A 13,257-nucleotide genomic window follows, 5' to 3' on the forward strand; every position below is an offset into this window, starting at 1 on the left:
CACGTCTTCTAAAATTTTAGATTAGTTTATGATCCTGCTTCCCTGTAAACTTTATTGTAACTTGGCATTACTAGCAGATTTTATAAAGTCTAATGTCTTACTTCCTAAGTTCTCTCCCACCACACTGTGTTCCTATAGTTAAATCTCTGAAGTCACATCAAAGGTCTTAAAATGTGTCACTTGCAATTTAGTTAATGTTTTCTTTAAAATCCCTGCATTTGTTGGGTAATAAGGAAACTTTGGTAATGAAAATGGTTAATCTAAGTACATTTTATTAGGGGCATGTTAAGGTTGGGCACTCAACGAGTAAGTGTTTAGCACTCAGAGACATTACAAAGCTCCTGGCAAGGTCTACTTAGAAGGGAGGCAGAAAAGGGAAGAGATTTAGGATAAACAGAAATCAGGTGAGAAGGACCAAAGTACAGGAAATAGTACTATGAAATTGTTCTCTAAGAAGACCTTTGAGTCTCCACAATCTTGGATCTCATGATTCTATTCTGCCACCATTTAGTTCTATGGAATGAAACTTCAAGTTTAACAAAAGAGAGCAATTTATGGTCTATTTCTCTTTAACATAATAGCTATAGTTCTTTCAAGAAATTATCCATTTATAGAGAGGGTGTTCTGATAAAGGGATCAGGAATTTAACTAGTTCTCCCCATTCACCAATTCATCTGTATAATGCTTTCAATTTTAATCAGTCATCTGTTGAAGAAGCATAGAATGCTATTTAAATATTTTGATTCCTTTTTAATTGATACATTTCCTACAAGGCATCCTCATGACTTAAAGAGATGGCATAAGCCTCATCTAAGTCAAGTGGCATTTTGCATAGAAGTACTCATTACCACATCTTCTGAAAGCAGATGACTCCTGCTAACTCTCAGAGAAGATTCTAGTCATTCTCAAAACCTATACTTCTCAGGGAAGTGTATCCTGTCAAATTACAGCCTTCTCCTTATGCTGTGAGGGATTCAGAACTTACGGGGTACATGAGAAATGTGGAGAGGTGATCAAGGGTAATCCCAGGCACAGTAGGTGCTTGAGTGTTTCCTGGATCATGTCTCTGAAGCAAATTACTTCCAAGTAATGTTATCTATGGGTTCTGCTATAGATTGAATGTTTGTGTCCTCTTGAAATATTTATGTTGAAATTCTAACTCCCAAAGTGATGGTGTTAGGGGATGAGGCCTTTTGGAGGTGACTAGGTCATAAGGACACTAGCCTCAATCCATGATTTGGATTTGTGCTCTTGCAAAAGAGGCTCTGGAGACCTACCTTTACCCCTTCTGCCCTGTAAGGACACAGCGAAAACCCAGCCATCTATGAGGGAGCAGGCCCTCGTCAGATATTGAATCTGCCTGGGCCTTAATTTGGGATTTTTCAGACTTCAAAACTATGAAAAATAAATATCTGTTGTTTTTGTGTTATCTAGGCTATAGTATTTTGTTTAGCAGCTCCAAGAGACTAAGACAGAAAATTGGTCCTAGGAGAGGAATGCTGCTGGCAGAAATATTAAAAATGTGGAGGCAGCTTTGGAACTGGGTAATGAATAGAGGCTGGAAGAGGTTTGAGGTGCATGTGAGAGAAAGTTCACATGGTTGCCAGTGGCCCATTGGAGGTTATACTGGTGAGGGAGAGGGGGAAATTGCAAAGAAAACTATAATTATCTTAAAGATAATTATATGTCTGTCCCATCAATTTATTCTGGAAGCACACAAAAGGTCAGATTTTACATGAATGAAATGTGAGTAGAAATATGGATGGTGGTGGAATATGATGATCATTATGATCCAAAGTACATGTATGAAGACTCGAATTGGTGTGAATATATTTTGTATACAACCAGAGATATGAAAAATTGTACTCTGTATGTATAATAGGAATTGTAATGCATTCTGCTGTCATATATAAATTTATAAAAGTAAAAAAAAAAGAAATATGTATGGTAGAGGCCATTTGGATAATTTCTCAGTCACAAATGAGGAATACAGTATTAGATAATGGAGGAAAGGCCATCCTTCCTATAAAGTGGCACCTGTAACTCCCTCAGGCTAGAATCATCTATCATCTACCAGCTAGATTCTAGCCCGAGGGAGTCACAGGCACAGAATTCAGGCACAGAGCCACCACAGGAGTGAGCTGTCAATGCCATGGGGGTAGGGTCTCCACACTAGTGTGTCTGAAAGGTGGGACACCTACCTAGTGAGCCTGCAGGGCACATAGCATTGAACCAAAGAAGATTATTTTTCTTGGCACTCCTTTTTTTTATACTTCTCCCTTTTGGAATGGGAATGTCTATCATATTCCTGTCCCATCAAATTTATTCTGAAAGCATATACAAGGTCAGATTCTATAGGTGTATATGTAGAAAACAATTTACTTAAGGTCATATCATATCTTAAGTCTCACCATATATATATATATATAAAATCTTTTAGATGACTACCAGCTTTAGATTTTTAAGTTGATGCTAGAATGATTAAGACATTTGGGGTTATTTAAATAAGTGCATTTTGTATATGAGAGTAACATGTATTTGGGGGGAACAAGGGGAATTTTAGGTCTAAGTGTTTTGGTCTTTTAAAAATATTATATGTCAAAATCCTAACCTCAAACATCATGGCAGTAGGAGGTGAGACCTTTGGAAGATGCTTAGGTCATTAGGACAGTGCCCTTGTGAATGGGATTAGAGCTATTGTAAAGACCTCCCAGAGAGATCATTCACCTGTTCTACTACACAGAATGAAGCCACCATCTATGAACCAGGAAGCACTTCCTTACTAGCATCAAAACTACTGATACCTTGATCTTGGATTTTCTGGCCTCCAGAACTGTGAGAAATAAATTTATGCTGTATATATGCCATATAGTCTATGGCATTTTATTAACCTAAATGTACTGAGAAAGGACCTGAGTCCCTGGAAGAGAGAAATGGGTTAAATCCAATATATAAGGTGCTCCAGGAAGATTAGGATACTCCTGTTAAAATTGTGTATACTCACGTGTGCATTCACACACACACACACACACACACACACAAACACACAGGTGATTGCGTAAAATTATCTCAGTTATGACAACCATTCTTTTACATGTATGAACTACCACTTTCAAAAATTTTTGAGTTAGCATCCTTACCTCATCTGCAACTTTCCATATTTCTTGATCACTCCACAGTTCATAGGGATCCAAGTTTTTTCTAAATGTTCCAGAAAAGATAAATACTTTCTATAAAAATAAAGAAGAAAACATGAATGACCTAAATATCTTTTCACTTTTTCTTTATTTTAATGTGAAATGCATCACAGGAAAAAAAATATCTTAAAACAATGTATCAAACATCCATGTACCTACCATCTGGTTTTCTTAAATTTTAACATTTTATTATGCCTGCTTTATACCATTTGTTAATAAAAAATTATAGCAATATTTAAAGCCTCTTATGAACATTTCTCTAATGTCCCAAAGTTCTTATAATAAAGAAGTTGAGATCATTGTAAGTTGTGGAAAATTAAAATTTTTTATTCCTAGAAATATTCCTTATTATAAGCAAAAATAATATACAATTTTGAAGTTTAAAAACATTGTTTATGAGTTATAATTAACTTGTCAGAGCACATTCCTAAATTGTTAATGTATTTTCCTTGGATTTCTTTGATAAATCTAGCTTCCTAAGGGATTTTGAAAATGCTCGAAATTACAGGCATTTATTCAGACCAACATGTATGTCTGGTCTACACATCAAGGCACATCTCTATTTTCACCACCAAACAGGAGATGACCATAGTTAGGAACTGATGATGAAAGAGTGGAAATCAAATATTTGATAAACTTCATGTGTGTTACAGAAGGAAGACAAATGAGACTGATCTAGGTGAGGTGAGAAATGAGTCTAATTCCCTGTAAGAAGCAATGCACAGCTTTCTCCTTGTGACACTTTACTTGCCATATCACTGTCTATTTGGGTTTGCTTATGTCATAAAAGAAAATCACTGTTTTGCTAGGAAATGCTCATGTAATAAATAATAACAACAATATAAATAATAATTATTATTCCTTTGTACATATAGTTGAGCTGAGAAAATAATTTTATGTTAACGTTTAGAATAACTTTCTTTCCTTTTGCCTTTGATTGATGACACTCACTAAGGTGAATTTAGAACTAAATTTCTCAGAGTCTCAATTTTCACAAATTGTTTTAGACTAAGACAGTCTGCTCAGTGCCCGTGTAATCTGTAAGGAACCACACAAGACAAGCTGGCTCCAGATTATGGTGGCTGTACCTCTCAGGCAGAAAGAATGCATTCTCCCCAATGTAATCAATTTCAAGGAGAATCATATTAGAGGCTAATCTTTGGGAGCATAATTTATGGTCTAAAGAACAATGTTATTGCTAAGTATCTCAGGAAATTTCTAGAGAGGGCAACCAGAAGTCTTACTGTGGACGTTTCCTGACCTATATTAAAATCACCTTTCTGAGGGTGATACCAACATTTCTCTGCAGAGGTGAATATGAGATGAATGTATGACCCATAAGATCATAATATATGCGATAGATATATCTGTGCATCCACCTCCATGCTTCTAAGTACAAGAAACTAATGTACAAATAAGCTAAAGAGAGTAGACAAAGACATTTTTGGAGAATTCTGACAAACTAATGAGAATTAAACAAGAAACGGTCCTGAGAATTTGAATCAATTCATTATTTAAGCAATTGGGTCTATTTAGTAACAAGAGTTCAAAAGCTTGCCAACAGAATTTAAGATTTTTAATCTATTTCTTTTTATATTGCAGTTCCTGATTTAGAACATTTCTAGGCTTACTGAGAAGGAAGGAACTAAGAATTGTGTTGTCCAACCAAGTATCAGACAACATATCAAATGCTGCAGAAAAGTTATCTCGACCAAGTGGCAGGCAGGACACAGAGCTCCCGTTTGTAGCAGGCTTACCATGTGCCACACCTTGGGCAGATTCATTACATTTTTTTCTCATTCTATCTTCATATCAACCTAATGAGATAAAGCCCATTACTGCATATAAAGAAACAGCAGCTTGGAAAATAAGTTGAGTGACTTGATCAAGGCCAATGAGCAAGTAGGTAATAGAAATTGGAATTCAAACCCAGCAGGCAGCTGTGTTTGTCTCCAAATCTGTGCTCCTCACCATCGGAACAAGATGCCTCAAGTCCTTTTGGAGCTAGGCTAGTCCTCCATCCCCAACTCGATTTGGAGCCAGCAAAGATTAAAGGTTGGACAGGGGTGCATGAAAAGCTCATCAGGGCTTAGGAGCATACTTTTATTTAAACACAATAATCATCCCTCTAGCCAGAGGCTCAGTTCCTCTGGGGTTATTAGCTTCCTCTTCCTGTGAGGGCCTGAGTTGAAGAGCTTCAAATGTGCTATAGCCTTTTTCATAATTTTGAAGGAGGCTTATACATTCAAAGGAAGCCACAACAGAAATATTTACTTTGGCCAGATAGAATAACACCATTATCTTGGAAGACTGTGGATAGAGGCCAAAGGGGTTATAGCTTCAAAGCAGACAGTTATTAAAAGCATTGTGGCTTGCAAAAGTGCAATGCAAGGTTTGATTACAAACAGGGATCCTGCCTCTTTCATTTCCATGTTTCCTGAAATGAAAGTACCACCTTTCTTCTGAAGTTTGCTCCATCTCTATGCTTCTCATCTCAGTATATGACATCTTCATTTCCTCAGTCCAGGAACTTGAGACTCATCCATGAGTTATCTTTCCCCCTGATCTTCCCAAATGAAATTAATAATCAGTACTATGATTTTTTTTGCAAAATTGTATGTCAAATCCATTTATTTTTCAACTTACACTGCTATTGAATAGTTCAAGCCATCAGTATCTCTCTCTGGACCACTGTAAGAGCGTCCTAACTGATTTATGTCATTATGTTCCTACTTCCCATCCATTCCAGTCTCTCTTAGCAACTAAAGCAAGACATTACAAGTATAAGCTGGATCATTTCATTAACCCTTTAAAAATGACTTTCCATTGCACTCAGGGCAAAATATACCATCCTATAGATGGCCTACAAGACGGTATGTGACTTAGCCTCTTCTACTTCCTTCACCTAGTGCTCTTCTCTACTCCTTTTCCTTTTGTCACTCCAGCCACTCTGGCATTCTTTCAATTCCTCAGCTTCTTCATATATTTCATTTTCCCTGCTTAGGAATCTCATCCTCTATGTTCAACCCAGGGACAACTATATCCTTTAGATTTCAAATTAAATGTCTTTTCCTTAGGATGTCTTTCTTACTTCAAAACTAAATAAACCTTCTCAAAATACCAAGATTAAATATACATCTGTGGGCATTTTGTTTTTAATATCCATCTCTCCTATTACATTATAACTTTGTTGGACAGCCTGTACACCCTGTATTAATTCCCAAGACTCAGGAAAGAATAAAGAGATCACTATTGTTCACCACGTGGCTAATCTCTTTCCTGTCATAAGATTTGGACATAATATATAATGTCATAAATGTTGCTCGAATGAATGAGTGGGCAAAGGTAAAAATAAGAAGTAAAAATATAAAAAAAAATCAAAGTCAGATTTGGACTTCCACATAAATGTTAATTTCTTCCATTTTGAAAAACCGCTTCTACCAGCTGTTTTGTTTTGCCTCAAAGGGTGTGGGGAGGTTCTATTAAAATGTGACCTAACTGCTTACAAGTATCATAGTCTTTTGAAGAATAACACTGACAACCTAGTAAAACTTTGCTGGTTCCTTATAATAATTTAATAAATGGTTTATTTAACTTTTATTCATAACAGTCTAATAATTTATATAAACTATTTAGCAAATATTATTTATAACACATGTTATATATATTAATTTGTAATATATATGAATTAATTTTATTTAAAATAGATACATATTCACAATTATGAAGGAAGAAAGCTGGTTGTTGGAATTAGGCATCCAAAAGTTTTAAGTGTGGTGGATTTGTTACCATTCAGAAATTCTATAGGTCTTTTGTTTACAGTTTATTGTCTAGCATAAGGCAATGAGCTGAGTATTACTTTAATTTTAAAGAAAATCGAACTTAACAAACTGGTTTAGTTAGAATTCAATTTCATACGATCAATCAGACATTCCATTCCTGTAGTACAAATAGGATCTGGCACTCTCAAGCTTCCAGGAGTGCCAGTGGGTGTCTTAGTTCTGTTTTCTAAATGCTGTGAACTTTCCACAAATTCTTCTCTGCAGCTGAAAGGTCCTTGGAGGTCACCTAAAGCCTTTTCCTCTGGTTTATAAATGAAACAGCCAGGGCCTGAGAAGTTACATGGTTTGGCCAACATGGCACAGTCAAACCTATTGTGCACCCAAAAAAAAAAAAATGCACCTGAAACTATCAATCACAATGATCCTCTATCTCTCTTTTAAGAAACTATTCACTAATAAGAAAGTTAGGGTGTGCAAATATTTGATATTTATTTAATGTCATGTATGGTATAAAGAGCAATTCTTGAAAATAAGGGAAGAATAAGAGATCACCATTGTTCACCACATGACTAATCTTTTCCCTGGAACTCACTCCTCAACCCCTCTACTCTGGGGAAACAGCTGAGCCTACATGGAGTTCTCAGAACTCGTCACGTATCACTGAAACAGGCATTGTGCTCTATCACTGGATGTCAAATGAAAACAAAAAAGCAATTTGGCTTCTGTGGTGACTGAACATAATATAAATTAAATAAGTAGGAGGAATGTCTTTCTATCCTTAAACACATAATGCTATTAATTTTTGTTATATATATTTCCCTTTGAATCAGAACTCATATATTATTATAAATTAATATAAATTTTTATATATATGTATATACACACACCCATAGAGGAAGAGAGAGAGAGGAAGAGAGAGGCAGACATATCATATAAAGTTCTGTTAAGATGTGGCCCAAATGCTTGCAGGTATCACAGTGATCATGAACTTCTTTGACAATGTCTGCAACATTTTCTGATAATTTGAATCAGTACCATTAAAAATAATCTATCCAATGTAATCAATCAAGAGCCACAGTTTGCATTAGAGAATGTTTAAAAGTAGGCAAAAACAAAATACCACTTTGCTTTTAAAAGCATCTGTTACATAGAATAAGATGAATAATGTATTTCCGAGTCAGAACTATTAAAGGTTTATAAAAAATACAGACTAACTTTATAATATTAAAGTGCATGTCATGTCATATATTTACATGTAAATGCTTACAGGTAAGATGATCAAATTATTATTTCTTGTAAATAACTTGTCACATATCACTGTAGTAGGCATTATGCTCTATCTCTTTACAACAAATACAGACTAATGTTATAATATTAAAATGCATGTCATATATTTACATGGAAATGCTTACAGATAAGATGGTCAAATTATTATTTCTTGTTAAGTTATTCAGTGTTTCAGAACTTTTTTATCCTACCAAATAATAAATTTTGCTTGTTATTATATACTTTTTCAGAGATAGTATTCAAAATGTTTTCCTGATTGAAACATAGTATCAGAAATTTCAACTTTTGAGGCTCAGAAATAGTGAGACTGTGTTGCACTTTTACCTTCAACAGTTATTTTTCTCTTCTCCCTTGAATTTGACATCTCATTGTCACTGTCCTCATGTTTAGTCCAGATGCTTATCACAACACAGCTGGAGAGTTTTGGAGTCTCATTACTGCTTCTCATTACTTCCCCCAAAGTCTGTCCGCCATCCATTAGTGCTCTATTGCCCTTTCACTCTAGAAGAGTGAGCCCAGACTTTGCCTGGACCATGTCAATAATTGTCAACTCTTTCTTCTTTCTTATAATACCCCTACATGTGGCCTCTGATCTTTCTCCACCTCTGAATTTTTCTAATTCTCATCTTTGTGGTTGTTCATAATTTCCCTGCCTGGAAGCCCAAACACCCAATTTTTCTAAAACCTACACATTTTTGACACTAAAGGGCTCATTTTCATTTATCACTTTCTTTGTGAAACTATCAACACTTCATTCATCCCTACAGAACATACTATACCTTTAATCCAATACAAAGATAAAGGAGACATGATCCCTTATCTCAAGGAACTATAAATAATAATCACCTCAACAACTACCAGAATGTGGTGTATTTATATACTCAGTATGTGCCAGGGAGGAGGCAAAAACACTTGACCTCAGGTTTTATGGTGATTAGCATGATACCTATTTTATAGAAATGAAACTAAGGCACAGAGAAATTAAATAACTTACCTAAATTACGTGGATTAAAACCCAATACTGAGTGAACCACAACCCCTTGTAAAAGAGATCAAGAATTTAGTGACACAACAATATTGAGTTCCTATTGGGCAAGCTATTTTATTATGTGCCTTGTAAAAAGCAAAAGTAGTAAGAAAAAATGTCGTATTTAGCATTTCTATTGTATTTTTTGTTAGCCTGCTTCCATTTTTGATGATTTTGTTTAAATTTTGCCTCTTTAGCTAGAATGTCTACAAAGTATTTATAATACTAAGTAGAAATTAAACAAATACACAGATGATTGTAGCATATGACACTTAAGAAGTGCCAGGAGAGATATATAAACAAGGTCTAGATCCCATCTGGGACTGGAATGTGAGTGGAGTATTTTGAGTTGGAGTAAAAAATTCCAAATTCACAGAATCTGAAGGGTAGTTTAAAAAGTTTGGTTTATGGGCCACATAGAATGGAGAGATACAAGGAACAAGATGAAGAGGAAAGCCTAATACAGTGGGGGTAGAGAAAGGAAAGATACACTGATGTGGTGCAAGTGTGACAGATGGCACAGGGACTGGGCTTTCTGTCAAGAATTATCCATAGCACCCCTGATTGGCCCATGCCTTGACCAAGACTGTATCTAATTATCTATATTTTATTTGTCATTTAGTCAAAATATTTCTTCTTTGATCTGAAATATGACAATGAGGGTTACTTTGCACTATTCATTAAAACTTGTAGATCAGATTGGGACTTTACTGTGACAGATCAATGACAAACATTACCTATACATTTTATACAGCTATAGAATCTATAATATACTTAATTTTATATAAAATGGGCTTCACAATTAATTGCTCAATTGTTAATTATTATTAAATGGTGACCATAATCCCCAATTTCATCCATCATATCCATAGACACATATTTTAGCCCTCCTGACATCCTACAGAACAAAAGACATGCCAACTCTGTGGTAGGAGTCTTTAGTAGGCATGGATTATTTTTGGATCATAAAGTCTATGGCAAGAATAGGTCTAGTCATTTGCTCAGAATACCTTGCAGCCTTTCAAACTTATACCTGAAGCTTTAATTATAAATTTGAAAATTATTGTCTTTTTTTCATGAATTAAGCATTAATAAGGTCCAGGACTAATGAGCAATTTTAATCCTTGGTGTTTTGAACTGCCTAAACCATGAGGACTGTTGTCTGTAAACCTCACTGCCTCCTCTTCATGACCTCACGGCTCCACCTTGAAATCTATACAATAGCATTTCCTCTGGGCTGACGTGTTCGCCAAGATTTCTTTTTGTTGTAGGATAGAAAAATTTAAAAAAATTAAAAAACAAAACTGCAAAGACTTGCCAAAACTATTAGCATTCTGTGATTCCATAGCAAATATTTCAAGATCACTATGAGACAGAAGGAAAGTTTCTTGTTCAAAGTTCCTTCACATCTCTGAAAACCAGGGTCAAATTAACCCAGCAATCTCTGATAGGTCAATGTCAGAGATCTTCAGAACGATGCCCTTGCAGGGTTGGGAAGACAGGAGGATTTAAAAAGCAAATAAAATTAGCTTTCCTTGGATATTTAATTCCTTCTTTTCTTCCTAAAGATTAAATTCCAGGAAAGGAAAAAAAAAGTTTCTTAATTTGGACATTCCAAAAATATTATGAAAATAAAAGCATCTCTTCGTTTTGATATCAACAACATAAGAGGATTTCATCCTCTTTCTTTAGCACATAATAGCCAAAAGCTCTCAGTGTGGAAGAAATAGTACATTCTGTCGACAGTCATGCTTGTGATACTGGGAGTTAGTTCCAGAAATTAGGGTCATAAACACATATGTGAAAATATCTAGGTCAGCATTATCAAGCATCTCAGAAGGAATCTTAAAAGCATTTATTGCTTAGTTTATATAAAACTTAAAGCCTTGGAAAAGGAAAAATGAAACAAAGGCAATTTTGAAAGATTTCTTTTAGCAGAAAGACAAGGTAAGCAATTTTATAACACTGGTCCATTAGGTTCCTCCAGGTCTTGGAATATTTAGTTTCCTAAGTAGAACATGTAAGAATAAAAAAAATGTCTGCTACATGGCAGACAAACCAAAGGATCCCAGTGAGACTGAAATTGACTTTTAGAGCTTGGCTGACTCTAATGGACAGCTAGCTATTCTGAACAAAAACAAGAAAACCAAAAGCTTTATTATTGTTAGTTTAAAATGGGATCAAAAGACCTAGTTAAACTGTATAGCAACACTTCTCTAACAACCAGATTCTATTCCATGTTCTTCAGCATTTTTATTTTGTCTAATGCTATCACCTTGGGATACTTGTATTTCCAGTTTTCCTTTATCTTTAGGCCATCCAAAAATCCACTTTTTATTTTTGAGAAAACAAAACTGTTTTCAAAACTCCAGCCAGGATTGAGTTTTTGGCAACATGGCAAAGTCCAAACAAATGAATTAAAAGCATCAGTCTAGCATTTTTGATATTTAGTGCCTCATTAGTTTAAAGGAACAAATATCCCCCAAAGGTAATCTATCAAGACATACAAGCTTTTTTTCTCAGTTTAGATTTGAGTCAATCTACCTGGAGATGCCCCTGGCATTTTAATTTTGAGTTAAAAATGAAGAGGTGTTAGAATACTAGAGCCCACTAGTACTAAGGGACAAAAGATTGTTTTAAATGAAAACACCCATAGAGATGAGCAAATGCCTTTTAGTTTGGGCCCCCATAAAGACAGTTTTTGGTTTCCATTCAGATCATTTTAAAACAAAACTGTTGCTATTTCTCTCTGATACAAGAAATGCTTTTGTACAATAACACAGATAAAATAGTACTAAGCCAATGAGACTAGAAATTCTTTTTACCCAAATCAAAGAATGACATTTAAGAGGGGGAAAAAAAGCTAAGTTTAATCTGACATGGTTCTTCCTATCCAAAGAACAAAAGCAGCCAATACATTTTCTTTTTTCAATTCTACTACCTCAAGCTTCCAAGTGTTTACTGTTTTCAGGAGCACCTTTTATGCCTTACAAAGCATTTCTCAACCTGCTGTGACTGTTAATCTGGAGCTCAGACCTCTGAAGCATTGGGGGGGAAAGCTGGTAAAAGCAAAAGCCCAGGCTATTGCTGTAGACTATCTTCTGAGAAATGCTATCAAAAACTATGGGCATTTTAATAACTACATGTCGTAGAGAATTCCAAACTTCTGGAGACATTTTTTACTCCTTATGATATCTTTTTATGTCATTGCAGGGGAAAAAAAGACAACAATGAATAACAAATTGATTCCACAGACTATTGTGACTTTCTTGAGTGCAAGCATCAACTAATGGTAGACCTTCACTGCTTTCCTTCTGGAAATAATGTCACCTTCATTGCTTTCCTTCTGGCTACATCTTACGCTCACCTGTGGTATCACTCCAAAGGCTTTCCTCCACTGTTGCAAAGATATTGAGTCCCAAGATACACCATCAATCTGGATTTCTCCTTCAGTATTCAGCAGTCTCAAAAAAGCTGATAACAATGTGCTCTTTCCTGATCCAGTTCTTCCCAAGAGACCCACCTATGGAGTAAAAGTGATGGAATTACTCTCAAGGCATATAGATGCCATACTATAAATGCAATTCAGGATTGTACTTCAATAAAAACCAGTGGAATTTTTTTCTTCTGTTATCAAGGGAAGATTTTTGCTTACTCATTCAAGCCCTTTTGAACATTCCTAATTCTGATCAATTTATGGAGGGAAAAGTAATCCGAGAATGAAATGTAGAAAAAGCACTATCACAAGGAATTAGACACCTTATACTGGTTTTTTATGTCACTGACCTTTACTAATGATAAAAAAGGTTGACAACGCACATTCAACATTAAGAAAAGCAAAGTCAGAGTGTCTTAATGTACATCATTTCTAAGGATGGGCTTGAGCCAGAAGCAGAGACATATATACCCTGATCTAGTTCCAAACATGGATATAAACTTGAAAGTTAGTTAATATAAAATAGGT

At 35.2% G+C, this 13,257-nt stretch overlaps 1 protein-coding gene across 1 annotated transcript in view; it reads right to left on the bottom strand.

Annotated features, from left to right (window-relative positions):
• CFTR (CF transmembrane conductance regulator) overlaps positions 1 to 13,257 on the bottom strand; it is a gene marked incomplete at both ends in the record, with an annotated part of 159,650 nt that overhangs the window by 8,401 nt on the left and 137,992 nt on the right. Inside the window, 2 exons of the mRNA XM_081286845.1 lie at positions 3,141 to 3,230; positions 12,661 to 12,816. Coding sequence (XP_081142971.1) covers positions 3,141 to 3,230; positions 12,661 to 12,816 — 246 coding nt within the window. The remainder of the gene's footprint in view (positions 1 to 3,140; positions 3,231 to 12,660; positions 12,817 to 13,257) is intronic.

Source organism: Spermophilus citellus, assembly GCF_964194105.1.
Source record: "Spermophilus citellus genome assembly, chromosome: 3".
Classification (NCBI taxonomy): Eukaryota; Metazoa; Chordata; class Mammalia; order Rodentia; family Sciuridae; genus Spermophilus; species Spermophilus citellus.